General features: G+C 40.3%; 2 protein-coding genes across 9 annotated transcripts; one reads left to right on the forward strand and one right to left on the reverse strand.

Moving 5' to 3' along the window:
• The first annotated feature begins 257 nt into the window (after positions 1 to 257).
• LOC124219608 (serine-rich adhesin for platelets) lies at positions 258 to 19,908 on the forward strand. 4 transcript variants are annotated; one of them, XM_046627389.2, is made up of 8 exons: positions 258 to 1,477; positions 2,918 to 3,224; positions 3,319 to 3,461; positions 4,834 to 5,051; positions 5,327 to 5,553; positions 5,762 to 6,088; positions 7,216 to 12,871; positions 13,148 to 19,908. In XM_046627389.2, the coding sequence occupies exons 2-8, from the start codon at positions 3,195 to 3,197 to the stop codon at positions 15,067 to 15,069; spliced, it is 8,523 nt and encodes a 2,840-aa protein (XP_046483345.1). In that variant the 5' UTR covers positions 258 to 1,477; positions 2,918 to 3,194; the 3' UTR covers positions 15,070 to 19,908. The 4 variants fall into 4 exon arrangements, with proteins under 4 accessions (XP_046483345.1, XP_046483347.1, XP_046483346.1 ...); XM_046627391.2 differs by lacking the exon at positions 258 to 1,477 and adding an exon at positions 1,647 to 1,742; XM_046627390.2 differs by lacking the exon at positions 258 to 1,477 and adding an exon at positions 1,782 to 2,733.
• On the reverse strand, positions 18,697 to 22,169 carry LOC124219615 (translation initiation factor eIF2 assembly protein). Of its 5 annotated transcripts, none has more exons than XM_069135907.1 (6): positions 21,798 to 22,169; positions 21,544 to 21,645; positions 20,930 to 21,140; positions 20,647 to 20,772; positions 19,849 to 20,108; positions 18,697 to 19,257 (listed from the first exon to the last, which is right to left on the reverse strand). In XM_069135907.1, exons 1-6 carry the CDS (start codon positions 22,032 to 22,034, stop codon positions 19,183 to 19,185), a joined length of 1,011 nt encoding a protein of 336 aa, XP_068992008.1. In that variant the 5' UTR covers positions 22,035 to 22,169; the 3' UTR covers positions 18,697 to 19,182. The 5 variants fall into 5 exon arrangements, with proteins under 5 accessions (XP_068992008.1, XP_046483391.1, XP_046483387.1 ...); XM_046627435.2 differs by having other exon boundaries at positions 18,697 to 19,313; positions 20,918 to 21,140; XM_046627431.2 differs by having other exon boundaries at positions 20,918 to 21,140; positions 21,798 to 22,168.
• Between the last annotated feature and the right edge of the window lie 1,366 nt (positions 22,170 to 23,535).

A 23,535-nucleotide genomic window follows, 5' to 3' on the forward strand; every position in this document is an offset into this window, starting at 1 on the left:
TTGGTTTTCATTGAATTATAATGGAAAGAACTAATCAGTACTTCATGAATCGCTTCAAGGAGTAAGTTTGTTTTTAATAATATTTAGAATAGAAATTCTGCATCGACCACAGGTATACACGGGCTCCGGAATCAGTGGCTTACCGACTGCGTAACAGGCAAAGTTGTGCCCAGTGAGAACCTGCAGAGAGGCAGGTTTTGTTGACTCTCGTGCGATATGTATCTACGGTATGTATACATGTGTACGCGGCAGTATAGTACGCATGTGTAAGTGCATTGATATAGGTTGGTGTCTATACATAGGTATAGCTTGTGTTCGTGGTATCGTCGTGGGTTAATATTATTTTGATCTTCTTTCGGGGGGTGGTGGGATATGACGATGATTTATTCCAAAGTTGGAGATAAAACCGATACACCGTCGTAAGGACAGTGATGTGACGTTATTAAAAATTAGAATATATGTGCGGCCCTCGTCGCGTCGGGTCTCGTCTGGAACCACCTAGTCACTCGCCAGCATTCAAGGGAGAGTGAAAAAAGTAAGATGGCCGCGACGAAACTTTGCGTTCCGTAAAGAACAGTTGTGTTGACGTCGATTGGGTTTCAAATTTTCCTCGGCTTTTGCGAATACCCCTAAATACTGACAACGGTACACTGCTGCTACGTGTCCTATCTTCTTCTGGTGAATTTGTGCTGAACCGGAGACAAATTGTTGATTGCTCTCAATGACACAGATTGCCGCATGAACCGTACGCTTGTTTATCCCAGAGAACAACAATAATCAAACAACGTGGGACAAGTGAAGTACGAACTGTGATAAGTCGCGGAAAGAATCCCGATTGTTTCAATAGCCGTCGCGCATTATTGAGATCGACATTTATCGTCTTGGCAAGAAATATTCCTGCTTCTCGAAAGCAAATCCGGTCGTTGGCTTTAGAGGATTTTGGGAAGGAAAAAGCTGGCGGCGACCGTGTGGATTATTTAGCGTTCGCGTTACACATTCCCTAGTCGTTATTAAGACTTGCATTAACCGAGGGTTGCTTATAACCTGAGACGAAATGATAGATTTCCATCGCCTTACATAATTTGTTTTGTCTCGGCGACGGTTCCGAATATTCGATCAGCTAAACGGATGGCAATATATTTGCAAATTTTGCAGCTCTAGCATATCGAGGAAGCTGGGCAAAGTGGCGGGTAAGAGAAGTCACTGCTGAACGTGAGAGCAACCACGGACGGCCATATTAAAGTTTCAAAAGGTGGCAGCAGCGCCGTGGAAGTAGAGCAGCGAGTGAAGTGAAGTGAAGTGAAGTGAAGTGGAGTCCCTCCGCTTGCCTCCGCTTGCCGATTAGTGCCTGGTTGCTCGCATGAACGCGAGTGCCTTGTGCTGTGCCCAACTGTGAATCGTCCCGCAGCGTGGCGTACATACAGCGCCGTAGTGGTGGGGTAGCAGTGGCGATCCTCGAGTACGCTGTGTTGACTTGGTGTGTATGCATGTACATACACGTTGGCGTTGGAGCGATGTTATTTGTCGTTGATCGAGATCGTTTTTCTCGTTGATTAATGTGAACCTTCGACTGCCGACTGTCGACATTACCGACTTATGGCTCGTTAATGGTGAACGGTGATGCTATTTTGTTTATATGTGCTACGGCCGATGCTTTTGCAAAATTTCGGGCAACCAACGATATTAGGATTATGAAAAATTATTCATGATCCCTCTCGAATACGGCACAACTTTACGACGACGTACGTAATCCTGCATACGTCTTCTCCTTCGTCTTCTGCTCCCCTCCCCCCCTCCCCCTCTCCTCTTCCTCATCCCTCCCTCGTCTTCCATCTCCTCCTTCCAAACGGCAGTAACCTTTTCAAGAATCCTCTGACACGTCAATTTGATCCTTGCGTACTTATCACCTGCACGCGCTTGTGACAACGGCTAGTGCCCCCTCTCGTTCGTCTCCCCTCAAAAGAACCAGACAAACTACAAATACCTGCCTTTTTCATCCCAATTCGTTTCCTTTTTTCACTTAGTGTGATATGCTTGATAGCAGTATTCGGTACCTTGATCAAAATTCTAATCTTTATTACTTAACGTTCGTAAAGATGAGAGCGCATCACCCACCATTGACTTGTACTAATTTTCCTCAGTAAGGAAGAGATTAATTCTCTTTTTTCAAACGGCTGTGTACTATACGCACGCCTCAAGTTTTTATCAATCAAGTTTTGATTAATCAAGTTTGATCCTCAACTGAAGTTGCCGCTGATGGATTATAAATTTCTGAAGAATAAAGTAGCCTGGGTAGCTGTTTGAAAGTACAAAGTCCTTACATTGTGGCTAATGTTGATTTGACCTGTTCGTCTATCATCTCTCATCGATCAAGCTTGATGGATCGAAACTTTGGATACATATATTGTCTACCTTATTATACCTAAGGGCTGTGGTGAAAAAAAAAGATTCTTTATTGATAGGTAACCTGACTTTTACCTAAATGTAGATAACGCAAAGCACCGATCCTATCCACAAAAGATGGCAGCTGTCAAATTATTTGAAATAACCGCATAACTTTCGACTGTAGGGCTGCCACTAATGTAACGTTAAATATAGCCAACTAATGAAACTAACTTATAACGATTGATTATACATGAATGGTTATTTAAAATCAACAAAGGAATTTGAAATAATGATTTAATGCGAGAACAGCGATTTGTGTGGCTAAAATCATGCAGCTTTGCTAATTAGGTAGGTCTAGTAAGTATATCGTTGTGACAATAAAGTTATTCATTGTCGAGACAAACATTTTTATCAAGATAATCACGAAGTGGACTTAAATTATGACAGTTGCGGGTATTTGTACTAATTTTGAAGCAGGTAATAATATTCTCTCTGTCTTCACTTTGCAAAATACTTCATATCTCTGTTTTAGCCACATCACAGTGGAGTCGGTTCAAAAGGAACGTCGAAGGAAAAGTTATAGGAAACTTGAGTGGGAGTGCTTCACCGCACTGCTGATGTCAGCTAGGAGTTTGAAGTTGACTACCAGACGGCAGTCGCATCCACAACTAAGGAGTCACTCATCTATAGGATCTAGATGAGAGGTGATATCTATCGAAGGTCTTCGCAGAAGCCTAGCCTTGTAGCCTTGTAGTTCAAACAGGGCTGGCTCGGTACCTGAACCGTTGCTGCCTTTGACACAACTCTGAATGTCTTCGCACATACAAAAGTCGTGCGTGGTTAGTTCAACTTCTTTGTCTCTTAGCAACCGTTTATAGTACTTGACCTTATGTCGTGAAACTATGTCATTGAATCGAAACCAATGATCAATAGGGGCTTGAGGCAACATTAAGTGACAGCAAAAAGAAGTACGGGGACAAGGTGAATGCTCTTTTGTCCGCCTGGGAACATGTTACTAACTTTATACCCGCGGCAACGCCAGAAGCTACGCAATCTCTCATAGAATGGGTTCACAGGTAAGTCGAAACTTTTTTCTTGCCTCTCTCTGATTCTTAACATTGATCTTTGCCTCTAATTACACTCATTGCCATTACTACAAGAGACTTGCTCCCAGCCTTAGTCTATTCATGATTTCTTAACATGCTTGCTATACGGCTTTGAGTTACGAATGGATCGACTCGTCTGCAGTAGACGATTTCTTTCGTATAATTACAATCGGAAGCCAGTATCGCCTGTTCCTGCGAGTGATCTTATTAGTTTCATGTGCTTGGTTCGATTTTCTTATTCTACGCTACGTGAATAAACCACAGAGGTCTTAATATCGTTACTAAAGAATATTTTTTTGTCAGATCAGAGTGACGGGAACTGGAGAGAAGCACTTGTACGTGACTCTGTTGATGATATGGTCAAAAGTTTTATCGACAGTTTTCTGGTGTCGATTGAAAGCATTGTGTTCGGCCCTTAATTGTTTGGCATTATGACTAAGTAGTTGTTTACAAATGTTTTCCAGACGGAGAAGATGGGTTTTTAAATTATTATTATTATTATTATTATGGGAGGACATTTATTCCCGGAAATTCTAACCGATCTCTGTACTAACTGGATCGGCGATTCCTATTCCAATGTACATATTGATACTGATTTGATTAAAAACAGTTATGAGCTGCCAAATAACAGTCACAGTGTTAAGAAAATACGTTTGCTTTCATATCTGTAGATATGTCTTTTAGTATTCTGACCTTAATATTTGTCGGCACTAGCAACTCGGAAGAGACCTTTCAATGCGAATAATAGCAATCGTACATTCAGTTAATATAGAGATAAGTGGAAATTCCGTTTTTACCTAATCTGGCATACTCTGAAAATCCATTCCTTTTTCTGTGTATGAGACTAGCTCCTTGAATACCTAGAATAAAGCTTCTCAGTTACAAGGTTCCACTTTTTATTCTTCCACATCTATTTCACTGTATCTTACTCACAATTGATATGGTGAAAATGTTACTTTGCTGGTGATCAGAGATTCAGTATTAAAAATTTCTACTTTCAATTATCCTGACATTTCTCTAGTTCTTGTTATGTGATAAGGTGATTGGGATTCTTGTCTTGCAGCGCTGAAGGGACTTATTAACCCTTAGTCGGATGAATATGGAAATAGTTGTTATTTCAGAGTGACAGTTTGTGAAAGGCCTACATTATTTTCAACTGTATTGAACCTTAGATACTTATTATACGTAGTTCGTGATATGAAAATGGATTTGTAAGTTAAAGTTTTAATCAGAATTTCAATATGTCAAAAATCATAATGCTATCTGATTGTTTTACAGAGCTCGTATAACTACTAGTTGATAATTGAGGCTGCCATGTGAAATTCTCATTTTTTGTTCGCAGGCATACTTTGAAGTTGGTATTGCGGGGAGAGTGGCCAAAGTTGTCACCCGCTACAAAGACGCACCTTGGTGTTACGTTGCAGAGGTGCTCTACCCACCTGGGCCATCATCCTGCGGCACCACGCTGCGCTACTCTGATCGCCCTCGTACATGATCCTTGGACTCGTCCTGCCCTTGACAGTATTCTCAATGGCCAGCCAGATCCAAGGCTTGAAGATGGTAGGAGGCAACAAATTTTTTCCCTGTTATGCACATTTCTACCTGTAAAACTGAATGTGTACTTTTATGACCAATTAGAATTCGTAATTCATTTACATTATACCAGGAAATTTTCTGCCATATAATATTTTGAGTGATTTTTTTGGTTGGGAAAACCTCACAATCAGACTTTATTACCACGTATTTTTCTCTAGAAGAATTGCCCTCCTGGGTTTGCTGGTAATGGTAGTGTTTTTGATCACGCAAATATCACTCGTTTTAATCTTTGTTCGCAGAGTTTTGTTGTTCGGAAAAAGGTGAATTATTAATGATGAGACTTCGAATATTGTGTGAGGATCGCTGCGAAGACATAGCGGTCAATTTGGCAGCCGCTTGCGTCCGTTCGCTTCGCCGAAGCGATCAGTTAAGATCAGTCTGCGAAGCTCAACATGTGCAATACATGACTGACGTGTATATCGTTCTATTGTACAAGCTCAAACGCACGCAAGACATATTCGCTCAAGTATTACCACATTTTTATCTTATCATTGTATAGATGTAGGTACGGTAGTCATAAGAATTTCTCTTAGCTCCGTGTATCAAATACCATCAGTTGTCTGTGTTTAATTAGAAAAGTATTGAGTACAGAGTGTTTACAGTTATGGTACAACTTAGAGCAGGTACATTATTAGGATGGCATGGTCTGTTCCTAAGAAAGGATTATTTTGCAGCTAAAATTAATGGATCTTGGAGAGGGTTTGGAATTGGTCCAGAGGCTCGGAGGTGAAGCACCGACCAAATATGGAACGGCAAGAGTGTGGAAAAACTCGACAAGAGCTGCAGAGTTGGTAGCGCAGTATTTGGTTACTGCCGGAATGGTTAGGCCTGTTGAAGAGACAGGATCCTCGACTCTTGAGCAAATTATAAATTCCTGGGCTCTGCTTCACTCAAAGCTTAAGGACATGGCTCCGACGTTACCTGGAATGATACGAAAACTCATAGAACCTGCCGAAAGTGCGCAGCACATTTATATTTTCTGTGCTGTACTTGGCAAACATGTGAGTAAAGATGAAATTCTGCGTTTCTTATTTCACACTTTCAATTAATGGACGTACAAACACATGCGCCACAATCTTAGCTATTGTATGTATAAGCGTACAATTATCCATTTCTAAGATCTTATGCATAAGTAGAATTGTCTGAAAACAATATTGACGAAAGAGCATTCTTTGCAAGTTATCCACAAGTAAATCCATGCGGAATTTTGTGAATTAAATTCATCATTTTTACCTCTTTGTTTGAGATAAGACCACAGTTTTATTTTGTGCAATATGACACTGGATAACTGTGGTGAGTGCTGGAAACAATTGCAAGGTGGTCACTGGTACAGAAAATTCTGGAAAAGCTGGAAATGTCATGGAATTTTGAAATTCTGGAATAGTCAGGGAAGTGTCAGGGGTTTTTGCGGAAAGTCTGAGAATCGATTAGTACATTTTTTTTCCATACATATACGTCCCACAATATTTTTAAGCTTCAAATAAATTAGATTGAATACAAATTTCTTTAACATTGCCGGGAGGTTCTCTTCAAACTTTGCATATTCCTAAATATTACCTTACAAAAGATTGTGCGCATCGGCTAGAGGGGACAGTGTGACCCAAGTGACAGTTTGTATTTTTATAAAAAATAAATTGTATGGAAAATAAGTATATTTTTTATCAATTTGCTACAAAAAAGTTATCCGATTTGACTAGGGAATATTATAAAATTTTTGTTTGGAAATCTTGAGAAAGTTGGGGAATTTCATGATGGAGATTTAGTGGCCACCTTAAATTGTGAATTTGTGTCAAATTATGACGGCAGAATTGCAAGATAGCCTTGATTGAAATACTCGCAATTTTATTCCAGTTGCATCATTATTTCTAGCACTTACCGGACATAAGGCATTATTTGATGTGTAGTAACGTACCAGGAATAGGTCAAGCGTGATTCAATCTTCATTCGAATCTAAAAAATTGATCAATTGGTTTGGAAAATTCACTCGTATGTGTGTACATGTGTATTTTAGATATGACCAATGTTGTGATATTACTTATTGATTTTCCTAATTTTCTTAATCCCATAGTCATGAACTTGACGGGTTCTCATCTGTGAGTTTAACCTGTATTTTTGTTTTTGGTTTCAGTTTGGATCGACCATCAAGCCACTCATGATTGAACTTTACATACGGGCGTTAACGACAGATATGAACGAATTGGAGGTGCAGAAGGTAAAATCGGAGAAGGAGAAGGTGCGAGAAATTGCAAAGCGGTTGAGCACGCAGTTTTTGAAATTAGCTGATGTTGTCGTCGAGAATGTTGGCATAGCTAGAGAATGCGTGCTTACGGCCTTTTCTCTCCACCCCACGCGACTTTGCTACGACAGAATCCGTGAAATGGCAATTGCTTGCGGTAAGGTAAAAGCGGACGGTGCTCGAATTGACGAGATTAATCGCTCCGACACGTTGGCAAGTTATCTGGACACAGGACAGGAACAAATTGCCACTCGACGCTTGTGTTCAGAGGTAACAGCAAAGAATACTAAGCCAAAAGAAGTATTATTCTCTTTAAAAAGCTTAGAAAAATCTCCACGTCAAAAAGAGATGAGCAGTACAGACGGGTGCCAATTACATCCGAAACGTGATCCAACATCAAATGGTCCGCTTGGTGAGCTCTGTTTTAACTGTGGTGAATTCACAGGGGTTGAAATAGTGAGGATAAAGTCACCTGACACAACGTCCAATGTCGAGCGAACCCTTGATGCTCTAATACTGATAAAGGGAGATGCTGTCACAGGCTCAGCTAATTACGACGAGAAGTCTGCACCTAATCAGGTACTGGACGCTGAAAAATTGGGTGTATCGGCGCAATTGTGCGATGACTTGGCCGTTGTGCTGAGCAGTCCACGTTATCATATGCTCAGCTGGGTTCTGGATTGGAAAGAATTGAACACTTTGTGTGAAAAGTATTTAGAAAATGCTGAAGAAATGCGTAACACCAATAAGGAATTAAAATTCTTGAACATTGACTATTCGCAGTTTAAAGACTGGCCGCTCGAGGAAGAAGCTAACAAAGACGTATTTTTTGGCATAGAAAAAGGATACGAGCAATGGGCTGATATACAGTCGGACGATTCGGAAGAATTTGGTAGTTTTCAACCAGCTGGGCCATACAAGAGGTCATTGACGAGAAGAAGCCTGGACGATACTACTGATTCCGACAGTAGTAGCATTCTGAGGCTTCGCCGTGCAGGTAGACCAAGAAAAATTCACAGACTTGCATCGACTGACAGTGACTACGACGGAGATACCAACAACACCGAATCCTCTCATTTTCGGGGAGTCAACGGAACTGTCGACGAATCAGTTATAATAGAGGATGAAACGGTGACAGACACTGATACAAATACTCAGGATAGCCAAACGGATAGCCTCGGTAGTGACGGATGTAGGCAAGATAAAAAACCAAAGAGAAAATCACCTACTACTAAAGAAATCAGCAGTAAAAACCGTGGCAAGTCGAAGCTCACTGTAGAATCGATGTCGCATTTCCACATGCTTGTCAATGACAATGTAAGACGTTCTACAGAGGACATAAGCAGCTCTGACATAAGCAGCAACGACATAATAACGCTATTCTCTGCGGATATGGACGACGGCAAGTGCGAAACCATCAAGGGATCCTCGTATAATCCTGAGACACCGCTCATCATTACAGAAAAGCGGAGCGACCCAGCAGTACTAAAATCTTTGCGAATGTTCCGGCCCCAAAACATGAAAAAGCCGACAAGGATCAGTCAGATTCTGCAGAAGAATTTATTGAACAAGAATAAAGACGGAAGTTGTAGCAATAAAAACACGAGCTTATCCAAATTTTCACCCAATATGTTGAGTAATTTGAACCTAAATCCAAAGATTATTTTGACCCGAAGCGATGACGTCAACAAAAAAATGATGCTACCGTCAAAAAAACTGAGCCCCGGTGACATTACGAATGAATTGTTAAACCTGCAAAAGAGTAGATTTTCCCAAAAGAAAAATTCTACGATTGTCACAGACGAGAAAAGTCGCAGATGCAAAAGTAACATGGTGTCTGTTGAAAGGGATTTAAGGGTCGTCAGAAACTTGAACTCTAGCAAGCATGCCGGTTCGAACTTCGACATTCTTGCCAAGGCTGTGAGAGATTCGGACATATTGGCCACACATGTGCCTGGCTTGAACACTCTCGATATGATTGTACCGCCGCAAGTTGAATCAACTGTAAATATAGTTCAACTGTCCCGTAATATCCCACAAAGTCCGAATTCCGGTCCTGTAAACAGAGGTGGTACGCCACCAAGAAATCGTTCGTCTGTAGTCAGTAGTGGTATTCAAATGCCAAGTACTCCAACATCAAGCGGACATGACAGCGGCGTTGGCATGAGCCCAGCAGATCGTACACCTCCATCTAGGTCCTTGCTTCAGGACATTGGTGAAGAAGCCAACCAACTTCCCGATACTCCACCGCGTGCAAACTCTTTGGCATCAAACGTTGAAGGTACAAGTCCCAAACTACTCGAAGAGCAACAGGGCAGCAGATGTATTTCCCCAGACAAATCGCCATCGCCCACACCCTCACCCTCGCTTGCTTTGAACTCGGGAACGCCTACTGTTACTATAGCCTCTGAACAATTGCAAATTGTTTGCAAACCCGACGGAACGTACCGGTTGGCCTCGGTGAACCCCACCGCATCCTCGTCCTCGTCATCTTCATCTTCGTCGTCGACGTCGTCTCACTCACCTCATATGGGGCAGCGAGGCATGCTCACACTTCAGACATTGAATGAAAGTAATTTCTCACAGCAACAGTTGCAGGGACGATTAGAAGATTCGGGCACTCCCAATAGGACAATATATGATGGACTCAATACCATGAGTGTTAAATCTGTACATCACGCTGGCCAAAATACTTCGCCAGGCTTGCCCAAATTTCAGCAAGCATTCCGTAAAACCATATACGCACTGACAAATAACACCACAACTGTCACTGATTCTGTTACAACAGAGAATGTATCACAGCTGACCCCTGTATCAAAAACAACGAATCTGTCAAAGGCCGTACAGACTTCCTTACAAAACACTCAAACCCATGGCGGAGTTAACACTCCGTCGATAACTAATGTTCCGAATTTACAATTGTCAACATCGAGGCAGCAAATATTGAACATAGTGCACGCGTCGGAGGGCGGAGATAGGGGAGGAGCGGGAGGAACGGGACGAGGCGCTGAAGAAGGAGTGAACAGTAGCGATAGTGTGGGTGTTGCAGTCACAACGTCTAGTAATGTCACCAATCCAACTGTGACGCAACTTGTTCAAACGACGTCATCACCCTCGGGTGTAATATATACGCACAAGATGCCAGTCACAATATCCACGACTAATCCCAGCCAGCTTAATATCATTCCACACACCATATCTCGCACAGTTTCATCTCAAGGTAATAGAACACCAGTGGTAAAGTTGAATATAATAAGGGCACCGTTGAGACAGCATAATATTGCAAGTACTATACAGGCGGTATTGGCAGGGCCACGAGTCCAGCAAAATGTTCGTCACGATAATCTAATCGCTTCCCCCATCGACGTTCCGATAAATCAGGTCAGCTCGACGACATTGGAACAACTACGAGAATTCGAAAGCGTTCTGGAACAAGTCAAGGAACGAAGTACCGTGCAACCTCAGCATCAAGGCTCCAATGTTGTAACAACGACTGTACAGACGCAAACTCAAACCCAGACCCAGACCCAAACCCAGTCACAGGTGCAAACAATCGTGCAACAGAATCAGCCAAGTAGCAAACATCACACGACATCCGGTACACTCGCCCAACAGCTGAATCTAATGTCGCGATCAGCGGTGTCGAGTAATGAATTCTCAAATGCAGCTAGCACTATTACATTTCAACAAGAAATCTACCCTCAGCAAAAAGTATCACTGGCCTATGTCGATCAGACAGCTACTCTCACTCAGAAAGTTGTCTCGACATCAACCCCTATTGTTGTTGTGACCAGCTACTGCCAACCAGTAGCCTCCCCGGCATTGAGCGTAACCTCTCAAAGTTCATCCAGCCCGTGCGTAACACCAGCTCCGGCACCCGTGTCATCTGCAGGAAAAACACAACCATCTTCAACCACGAAACTAGGTGGGAAAAAGTCGACCTCGAAAACGGTAAAGACGAGCGCGACGAACACTTCTAAAGCACCACCTGTGCCCAAGCCACAACAGAAGCCGCAAGAGGATGAGCAAACCGCTCAGCGAATATACGCAATTCTCGACGAGTATGCAGAGCAGCTGAGAAATTCCCCAGATCTTAACAATAAGCCAGCTCCTAGAAGAAGGTCGAATCCGCCAACAAACCCTAGCCAATCGTCGAAGCGTAAAAAGTCCGGTTCGAGCAAATCGAAAACACCCAGCCAGCAGAGTTCCGAGCTGAGTCCTGGCCCTGATGACCTCGGTCGTACCATGGGTAGCGAGGATTCATCGTCAGGCATTGTTCACGTGCAAGACAGTCCCATTGGCACATCACTGGCGGACGATGCACAAGTAGGAACAAATGTGGAGGCAGCCTCGGTTGATGTTAAAAATTTGACCAACGACTCTAATGATGCGGTCGACATGAACGTCAAGCGAAGAAATCTGATATTTGCAGATCAAACCAATTCCGTTGCACAGCCGAGAACTGTTATTGTGCAGGAAGCAGTACAGACAGCATCTGTAAGCGTCAGTGAAGCCCTTGCCTCGGTTACAGGGAAACTTGGCAGCACAGCTGTATTGGTACCAGGTACAAACTATATTCTTCCAATGAATCTTATGAAGAGTGGACAGCAGTTCACAATAGTTTCGGGTGGCCCGAAACTTCTCGCTACCGTTCCTACTACCGTGAGAACAAGCAGCACCAGCAACGTATCGAACGCTTTGGTTCTTCAATCATTATTGAATCAAGCTGGTAAAATAATTGCTCAACCGACTCAGATGAAGCAAGTCAAAGTACCGACACTTCAAACCTTGAACACCGGCCAACCATTGGCGCAACAGCAACAGCAACAGCGACACCACCAACAACATCACGTCACCTCCAGTCCAACGGTTGTTGTATCCCAGAGTGGTGCTGGAAATCAGTTTGCTACCGATCATATAGAGAGGAACAATAGCGATGGAAACATCAAGGTCGATGTGCCAAACTCTGTGGGTATACCCATACACGAAACACCAGAGAATGCAACAATAATCAATAAAACGCCAACAATCAGTCTGATACAAAAGAACGTCAACGATTATGGGTCAAGCCAACAGATATGCAGTGTCATAACAAGCAGTCCAAATCTAACGCTCCAAAGCACGAGAATGTTCAATTCTACAATAAGTAAGCTTTCCACACCAACAGGAATGAAGCACGAAAACGTCGTTTGCTTGGCGCCACCTACAGTCACGCAAGCACCTGAAAAAAATTTTACTCAGAACAGTGAGAACGATGAAATTGGTAGCGGCAGTAGTTTACAGACTGAAAAACCTGTTACCATACAAACGGCGACAATAGCCTTGGCATTTACACCTCAGTCAAAAGTATCGGTGATAAGTTCAGGACAGAAGGAAACACGAGACGTCACAATCGCTGGTGCAGTAGACAAGGGCGAAAGAGTTGTATCGCCAAAGTCAGTCAAGAGGAAATTTGACGAGGAATCCTCTGCAGAAATGTTACCAAAAAATACGAATTCTATCATTAGGTCAGCAATGTCTGCAACTCTACAAAACACTTCTAAATTAGGTAGGACCCGCGTATCCTTGATTACTACATAACATTTTTCCATGTTAATTGCTTCAATCATTCAACCTGTAATTAACCACTGCTTGCATCAATTTTTTATTTCATCAATCTTCATCAAGTATGTCGCTAATCAGTTGATCTGTAAACAGTCAGTGATGTCCCAGCTATCGATACCAGCTACCTATCTTCAAAAAGAATGTATTGAAAAATCGTAGTATTGATAGCTGTGACAATGTGCAATCGTACTTGTACAATGGACCGTACGTCTTGTTTCAGAGGCTGCAACTGTAGAGAGTAAAGAAACATCAATAAAAGAGGCACCCGATCAGTTTCTCATGAGTGGCATAGGTGTTAGCGGTGGGGAAGTCTCTGATGCCCAAGAAACTCAGGCGCGAAGACCGAGTGATAACGTTACTGATGTACCATTGCGGATTGGCAACGGGCTTTTGTGCGGGAACGCGAGACTGCAGGAAGCTTGGGAACCAGAGCGGAAACCATCATCGCCTGACACGCCTTGGAGATACGTCCCGACATCTTCAAATCAACTAGGACTTGAGCCATTGAAGGCTTACTCTTCACGAGAAGGCGAAAATTCCGTGGGTAGTGGCAATGGTAGCGTACACAACGTCGTCCATATAATAAACAAAGGCCAAGGCATAGAGATGGCGAGTGGTCAACTTTATCAAACTACTCCCTCAGCGACGACAACGACGAAAAAGTACTTCATTAATCACACCCTAGAACCATTTCAGCAATATTCAAATAGAACACAGATAAAGACGCAACTGAATCCGCGCTTAGACCGCGAACTCGCGCAGCAGAGGATCAGCAAGGCGGCAGCCATCGAGCGTGAATTGAAATTGCAGAAAAGTTTGTCGGAAGAGTGCGAAGACTTGGGAGTCGATGAGCCTAGCACAAGTGATCTGTTTCCAGAGGCAGATCTGCTATTTGACACAAACCACTCACCGTCATTTGATCAATCATCTCAGGATGCTACCTGTAGCCAACCTGTGGGATTAAAGTCCTATAATTCATCCGTATACTTTCGCCCTCTCGATTCGTCCAGCAGCAGTAGGGATGCAAGTCCTGTTATTGACTTTAAGGCGATTGAGCGTAGAAAAAACACTGCGCAAAGAACACGAGCTATAAAAGATACAGTAAAAAGAGCTAAGCGTGAGCGAAATGACGACACGGTTATGAAAAATCTTTCGAAACAGGCGAAGCTTGATCTGCAGGAAGCGGACCCAAGCCAGGACGAAAGTTCAAACAGTAATTCAGATGTCTCCAGTCGTCTTTCCCCATCCATCTGTAACGATGTAACCAAAGACTGTACAGTCGGTCTTGAGCGTGTGAAGATGAATTCCCGTGTCACTTCCAAGTCAAGCTCCCCAAGCAGTACCTCTGACCTACTGCCTTCCTCGGTGATGAAACTTCAAGACACAGATGACCCCGACTCAACTGCGACAAATGCCAACAACATGTCGGTGGCAAGCTCAGGTGATGAAAGCTTAACCCTTTTGGGTGGCGGTACGGCCGATGTAACAATGCCGTCGCCCCTTTCACCGGCTAGCGGTCCATTATTGGCGATGCACAAGTATACTTATACTAACAAAAAGCGATCCCTATGCAAGATGACACGCAAGGATTATCTGTCGTGGGAAAGCCCGTTGTCCGATCAAGGCAGGTCGAGCAGCGAAGATGACGAAGCTTCCAGCATAGCCGAGTCGACGAGTAGCCAACTAGGGGAAAGTATGATAGTAAACGGTTTGGAGGACAACATTGATGTCCCAACCACAGGTAGTAAATCCACAAACGATTATTGTTCGTCATACATGAACAAGCGTCGTCACGATAAGCTGAATGTAAACGCGAGGGTTGTGCTGAATCGTAATGATGCTAAAGGTATTGCCAGTAGTGATGTGCTTATTAAACGCACAAAGAATGACTCGATGGGTGAATCCGGCGCAGTCTCGAGTGATAAAACTTCCGAACCCTCCGACGACGAAGGCATCACTCATCATCCACCCCATTCCACAGACCCCGACTGTCGCGCAAGAAGATCCAGTCTTCGTGGTCACGTGAAGAAGGGATGTGCGTGCTGTAACGGCTCTCCGGAAAGACCGAAAAAAAAGTCTGTGAAGTTGGACCAGAAACTCAAGAAGAGATTGGCATCGAAACAAATAGTCAGGAAGAGGTAGTCCTGTAAGAAACTCTGATCGATCGAACTAGTTGATGCGAGGCTGTGTTCGAAAAATCGAATTGTGTATGAATCTATCTACATACATACATACATAAATACATACATACATACATACATACATACATACATACATACATATATAGGTACATGTGTGTGTATATATATATATATATATATGTATGTATGTATGTATGTATGTATTATGTATATATCCGTGGTTGTGTGCGCGCGCGTGCGAGAACGAGTGTGTGTATATATATATTTCAGCGCATTTTTTTCAGCACATAATATGTATAGATGTGTGCGCGTGTGTACACTTGTGGCATTGTCGGATGGCCAATCTTCAAGCAAGTCATTAATCGTCATGTTGAAGTTCGTAGGTGGCGACGAATCGTTCAAAATATTAGATTTACAATATATCCAGTATAAAATGACGTATATAACATGAATACTTGGCGGAAATGAATTTTTCATTTTTATCATTATCATTGTCGCCGTCGTCGGTATTAAGATTAAATTTGTTAATTACCCCCTAAAAAAATCCACCTACATGTAGATTTCGCTGAAAAGAATGCGCAAGATAATTTGCAAACGTTATGATATAAAGCGTAGAGTTCAATTAAACGATAAATTTTTTGAAACGCAATCTAGTCAACGGGTGAGGTTTGAGGCAAGACTTTGAATGTCTTTGTATAAAACAGTAGAGTATAATAATAAATATGAATAGAATCGTGAGTTTCAGTGAGAACACATTTTAAGAAAAAGAATATATTTGTTGGAATCTGTTGGCGAGTTTTTTTTTTTTTTTTCCATGTCAAGATTACTATTCGCGCACCTACCAGGGTGTGACCCGACGGAAATGATTCCAGTTTATAAGAAATTGCAGTTAAGCCTGCCTACCCTAATCCTACCTACGGCCTTAGCAGCCCATCATTCTTCTGAATCTTCCACAGCCGAAGTTGTCAATTTCATTTGACTCGAATTTGCACGAATAGAAGTCCAACCAGCGACCTCGTAATCGGGGTTTTCTAACTCCGCTGGTGTTTTCCACTGTCTTTGAACAATTTGCTCGACGTTTCAGTGGTCGGACACGGCTGTATGATAGCCTCGCGGGGTAGGACGTTTTTAATACCGGAAGGCATGAATCAATTTTTGGCTCATTATCAGATCGTACTTTGTTGAGGGTGCCGTATCAATCTAAGGTTGTACATTACGTAGACTACATAGACATAACTCATTAAAGGTATATTATTATGTTATATGTATGTACATATACACAGCATACAATATGTAATACATATATATTATATTGCTGCACTTTAGTACAAATGCTTCATCTTAATTCAAATGACAAACCTACATGTTGGTCGTTAATGCATATGCGATGACGTGATGTGCATATGACTGCTATTTGTTGTCAATAATGAATATTGTTTTCAAATAATATTTAAAAATCGAGTGTAAGGAAGATGCAGTTTCAGTTTCGATGCATTTTTAGTGTATATCGGGCGGTGAAACCTAGGTAATTCTTTTACTACTAAGTTTTCGATTGAAATGTATTATTATTATTATTATTATTATTATTATTATTCTATACTTGAAGACAAATATAACTAAACGAACGTGTCTCATTATGCATGTATTACACATGTATGTGTATACCTATATAGACATATTATATACATACATGTAGATATACATCGTGTACATCTGGTTGAAGCGAAAAAAAAAAATTTTTCCGAATGAACCACAATACTCGAGAGCGGTTGGCACTTAATCTGTCGAAATTATACTAACGCCAAAATCTGATTTGAACTCATCTTCTGTATAAATATTCATACTATGCCAAGGAGAAAAAGAAGATCTTTATTTGACAAAGAATTAAAAATACCACTTATTACAGTTCCAAAGGTAATGAAGTTTTGTCGATTTATTATATCATATAACTAGTTGAAATAATTAATGATTTGCTTCCAGGTGTTTCTCTGCAGTGAGTTTTGGAACACCATATTATATATTGTAAATTTTTGGAGCTATTGCAAGTACAGGTTGCATACTACTTTTGAATATCAAGATACAATTTTCGGACTGTAGTGCAATTTGATTTGGAAAAAAAAGTTTTTACATTAATCTCAATGTACATATAAATACATAACACTATGCTTTGTGTATGTCTAGTTCTAATCTGTACCTTTTATCACGTAGCCTTACAAAATTATAGGTGGTATGTACTTTAAAGCATTTTTTTACCCCATTCTGATCTCATTATACGAGTTTTTTTAGTTGAATAAACGGTGTATTTATAAAATATAGCCATGATCGGTTTATTTTCATTTTCAGAGTCACCTCTCTGGGTGCAGCGCTAATAACAAATTATCGAATATTCTTTGCAAAATTGGTTTCACCGTCACAATTACAATAACCGTTAAAATGTAGCATCTTCCCTTCCCATGTACCGTGGCGATTTCCAAAGCAAAACCGAAAGCGTCAAGCTAGGACACCCGTCGTAGAAAAGTTTTTTTTTTACTTTCCTTCCTCTATGTTATTGGAACTGTCGGTGCAACAGCTACGATGGTATTATGATATGCCACAGTCTCGGCCGCACACATCACACTTATGTAATTGAGAATATTAAGTAAGAGAGAAAGAAAAAGCAGAATGTCAGTGAAAATAATTCGCTGAAACTGCAAAACGAGTTTATCTGTGTTGTCAACATCATGCTATTGAAAAGCGATCACAGGAAAAAAGGAATAATAATTGGCAATAACAATAAGTAGGACATTTTTGTACTTGTTGGCAATTCATCTGAGAATTATTAGAATCATGTTAAACTAGGTATAATGATGCAAAAGTTTTTGTAGCATTTGAGAAATTTGCCATCTAAGTCTAGTTTTAATCTGTTGAGTGTTCTTCCGGTGTGCTTCGGCAGTGTCGTGGAATTCCTGCAACGCCTAAAATTATGTAAACTTAAAAAAAAGTCCGTTAGTATTATTTAAATGAAATCCTAGAATCGCAACTCGAATTATTGGAATAAACGGTTACACGCGCGATTAAGATCGTGATTAAATTTATAACTGCAAAGCTTGCACTTTCGGCACTGGGAGTTGCCTAAATTGGAAATTGTTACGAGGTATGAAAATTTCCACAGCACATCTTCAACTGATAATGAAATTTCATTATTTTTCCCAATTTAATCTGAACAACCTCAATTATTTCTACTATTTCGAGATTTGGAAAATTATAACAAAACTTGCAAGGTCGCTAGATGAATAACGCGATGTCATACAACAAATTTTTTATAAAATTTCATGTGATTTGAAAGAAAGTCGTAGAGTAATGACCGATTTTTTGTTTTTCAATTCTGGTTGTTGTCGTATGGTGACTAACAATTGGAAGCGTCATGATGCACATTGTTATCAAAAAACAAAAAATATTTAGCCAAGCAAAGTTTAACTAAGTAGGCAAAGTAATGTCTTTGAAATTCAGGAACTTTGGTGCAAATGATTTTTTCTAACTAAATCTATATGGTAGCTTCATAGAACTCATTCTCTATTAGCTTGTATGTATTTGTAATCTGAGCACAATGTAGGATGGCAGAACAAAGGTTGAGCGTAATCGCAAACACTTGAAAATAAGTATATTACAACAGAGTCAGATTTATTAATTCTTTTCACATATTTCTGTACATAAAACATTATATTATTGTAATTGCCAACAGTGGATGACATACAACAGGTATTTCGATTATTCTATGAATGAATCTGCCGAAAGCATGACATAACATCTTGTTCGCTGAATCACGCACTATTTGAGCAGAGTCAATGATAGTGTATTTTATACAATTAAGTAATTAACTTAATGAGCAAACATTTTGAAAATAATGATTTTTGAGCTTCAGTGAAAAATAATCTACTACATTGAGTGAAAAAACTGTGCACAATAAGAAAAATGTATGTCAGTCAATGGCAGATGCAGACTTACAAGAGATGAAGTGGCTAGCCGCAGCATTAATGAATAACTGTCACAACATTTACCTGTAACTGGTACTAATGGGTAAGTAATTGCACTTTAGGCGAAAACAGTAATTGTAGACAAAATCTTCGTACTTCCATCACTGGTAATCCTCATCAGTAGATCGATTTGGATGTTTATTCATTTCACACAGCTCATTCTGATTGTGAACTTCCTGTTGAGTTCAACAGCTGTTTAGTTCTTTTGGTTAGTTAAGATGTTAACCATACCCTAAAGACAGTATTGTTGACCTTATTGTAGTTCGACCTCAGTAAGCTTAGAGGCATATGACTATTGCGACGGTCATCTCGGTTTAAATCAAGTCTATCCCTGACCCAAACATTTCACCAATGACTGATCAATATTTTTGATATTATTTCGACCATGTAGAACGAATGATTAAAATTACTTTCACAGAATAGGTACTCTGAAGTTTGAAGACAAACTCTCAGTTATTTCTCTGCTTCTTCCAGTACCAAAAAATTCCCGTGTTTCCCTATAACTGCTTATGCAGTTTTAGTTTCACATATAATATGGTTCTTGAATAGAATCTATATAAAATAGGTACGCTTTTGTATTCAGATTGAGTCATGGTTGATACATTTAGGCTCATACAAGATGTCAGGAGTAAGCTGAACTTGAAATTATTAGACTTTTGTCGAAGATGGCACGACAGATAAGATAACGCCAGGTTACCTGCATCACGAAATATCAGAATTGACTTCTCAGGGTACTTTTTAATAGTGTCGTAATAGTTGAAACTTACTTGCTGAATGATATCCATCATAGACTGTGAACTGTTGGTCTGATAGAACTCGTTGATTTCTCTTGGAATGCAAAAAGTGCTTGCGTCATTAGGTTGAATTGCAACATTTTCACCAATAAGGCGAAACTCTGGGGGATTGAAAATGGGTCCATTAAGTTCTTCCTTCATGAATAGCAGGGTCTTTGTGCTACCTGGGACGTACGGACTAAAATCGATTATTTTGACATGATCTTTTTTGTGACGAATCACATCAAATACATCTGGAAAGATAAAGGCTTCATTGTAATTGCAACGTAGAGAGAAGTCACACAAACTTCTGTATGATAACTTGAACTGCTGGATAAGAAACTCAAAAAATCACTTCAATGTTTTGCACCTAAACCAAATACTCATCTATGCGCACCATACTTGGCAAAAATAATTTGCGTATAATTTTATTTATGCTAGCAGTTTAGTTTACATCTATAAAAGTCTGTGATAATTAGTAGCTTTACAAGGAAAGAATGAAAGCAGATTTTACTCAAAACCACAGGAAAAGAGGGACACATTAAGTTTTGCGGTGAAAAAAAATAAATAAAAAATACCCATACCTATTGTATTTTTTACTATAAATGTAGCACATCTTAGGCTGCACACAGTGGTTTTCATTAATTTAGGACGAAATTCTGCATTTTACAAGTATATTTTACCAAAACACATAATATGTCCCTCTTTTTCAACAGTTTTGAGTAGAATCTACACTTTTATTTTCTATTATGTATTTATAGTCATTCAAGGTGGACTGCTGTCTATACTTACAATTTGTCAATGATTCAAATCTCTTCTTTATCCGTTCATGGAATAAACTCTTAATATCCTGGCGTATGTCATACTTCTCCGTTTCGATATACAGATAATATTGCGATAGGTCTCGCTGACAAATTCCTGAAATAATTTGAAATACTTATCGGCTGCAGAAGGGACAAATCATCAAAGTTGCTCTGTCCAAAATTTTAACAGTGGCTAATTATTACAATCTTCACGATTATATAAAATAGAAGTTAATCATTATATGTAATACATCGATTACCAACAAGCTCGCCATTTATCACAAAGCAACGAAACTCTGCACAGGGATTTATTTCACGCCATTTCTTCAAGACCAGGCAGGGTGGCACATTCACCTTCTTATCCTTTAAGGATTGTAGCTGATTCAGGTCTTTTACCAATCGATCTGAACTTTTGAGCAATAGATAGATTTCTTCCAAGGTTGTGCATCTTAGTGTTTTTGTAGGGGCAACCCATGCTGCATCCTTCAAAAGTCACCAAACTGCTATATTTCACTACAGATTTGATCAATTACACCTTTAGGGCCTGCTATTTTGTTACATTATTTTTTCTTCAAAAATTACCAATAGCGAAACGGATATCAATCTCTGGCTGTCAGACAGACATGCAGTGCTTTTTCAACGGATGTAACTGGTACCTATTCTAGTTGGATATACAGGCTCATTTATTCGTTGCTCAACGCTAGACCCAAGTGAGAGAGAAAACCGCTTACGCAGGTGCCAGGTTGAAAGGCTACATCAATTGCACTCTGTGTTTAGCAACGAACAAATCACCCTACAGACCATAAAACTAGCTTAGTTTCTACTTCATCTCATTTACCGCTACTGCATAGAGTATTTCGTTTGGGAATGGAAAAAGCCCACTCACCAAAGGTGCGCTCCAGTTCAATTTAACAAACACTGCACCAAATTCGTTAAGGACATCCTTAATTTGATTGCTGAACATCGGATAAGACGGCTCGCTTAAATCCTGTAACAACATATTATTCATACATTTATTAGTAAAGATGATGGAAACACAGATCGGCAAGATGGCCTGATGTGATAGGTTTCCTTAAAACGAGCCAGTCTTTAGATGCAGTTAAAGATAGCACAAGTCCGAGAGGATGCAATCAGACTCACATTCGTGAATTGTGCTTGGTCTAGGTGAACGTCGTCGTTGTCATTCGGTAGTACCAAAGTACCGTCGGACCATCTCGAGCTGCATGATTTCGAATAATTTCGCGCCTCTACAGGTAATCGAAACGACTCATGCTCCAGGTACGCCATAACCTCATCTGGTATCGGGACGGTGACAGCCTCCAATGACTCTTTGCCGAACAACGGATACCAAACGCTAAACGAACACTCGGCAATCATTTTCTATAGACAATCTCCGATAGAAATGGAAGTTTTCGGATCAGTCGTTAGATCTAGGAAGGGTAGAGGCACGATGTAATATTATTACCAACAAATTCAGACGATACATAGACGAGCAGTTCTTAAGGTTTTCGCGTTCTGGGGTACTGAGTTAGTTCGGTACCCCAGTAGCTGAGGCGCTGGCGTCACCGTATCGTTGTATTGTAACATCCGACCGGAACGTCCGTATGTTTTATCGACTATTATGACTGTATGTCACTTTTATCAACCAACCAAACTCGAAGTACGAGAATCTTGTAACCATAAGGTATTAAAACCACTGTCTAACTATTTGGAATATCCCTAGATGGAAATACCTATGATATTCACTAACTAAAGCTTAAAAACCATGTTACGAGATCTTCGCATTACAAAGAGCTATAATATTATTATACGTTATTATATATCACTATCATATTAACACCATAATTAACTAACACCATTATATACAATTATTCTATAACACTCGACAATGCCATTTGTGCAATTCGACACTGAGAGCTACACTATAAGCAACTTACGCTATACCACATAGCCTGGAGTATAAAAGACTGTGAAACCCTAGATAAATGTATAACCAATATAATGTAAAGATAGCACTGCTGCAATAATCCATAAAACCAGAGACTGCAAAACCTTCAAAACCGTGAATACTAATTATCCAGCATGAATTATACTTTCCTCCGTAACGCCGTATTGTAGGCAACACGCGCAGGTTTTGTAGCCATGCAGATCTCCAATGTGGAGCCATACAGAGCTCCATCTAGAGAATACATTACGAAACTTAACGACGAAACAATTGAAGGTAAATCAACTCGCAATAAACTCAAAGATGCATACGTGGCAACGCCCAGTAACAGGCAACCAACAAACTTAAGAAAAACGTTCTAGAAGCTTCCAAGCCGATTTATATTAATATAAGAATTAATAATTACAAAAGAGAATTATATACGAAAGCACACATGCAAACCTGCTCTAAGACTACCAATTATCAAATTGTTAAATACCCTAAATCTGTTAAGATAGTTATAACACAAAAACCTAAGAATATTCGCAGCAGCGCGATTCTAATAATGTTAAGCAAATAGCAACTATGTCTCATAAACAATCGCTATTGTACTCCAGGTGAATAACGACAGTAATCAATTGTAACACACATGCAATTTCACATATTTACACGCTATAAAACTAACAAAACGAAGAGTAACCGATATGACAATCTTAATATACAAGCTTTGTAACGAACAGGATAGTAAGAATATTTAAGAAGTAAACTATGACTAGAATTCAGCGCATCGTGACTCCAAAAATGCACACGGCACTAACGTACACCACGAAACATTGGTCACCTCTAGCGCATACGCACTACGATTACCATATTATGTCGTGGCCTAATTCTAATTCCTAGAAGAAAGGGGAAGGTGCGCAAAAGTTGACAAAATCTAAAGAAGGGGATCGTTTT

This window comes from Neodiprion pinetum, chromosome 5 (assembly GCF_021155775.2).
Source record: "Neodiprion pinetum isolate iyNeoPine1 chromosome 5, iyNeoPine1.2, whole genome shotgun sequence".
Classification (NCBI taxonomy): domain Eukaryota; kingdom Metazoa; phylum Arthropoda; class Insecta; order Hymenoptera; family Diprionidae; genus Neodiprion; species Neodiprion pinetum.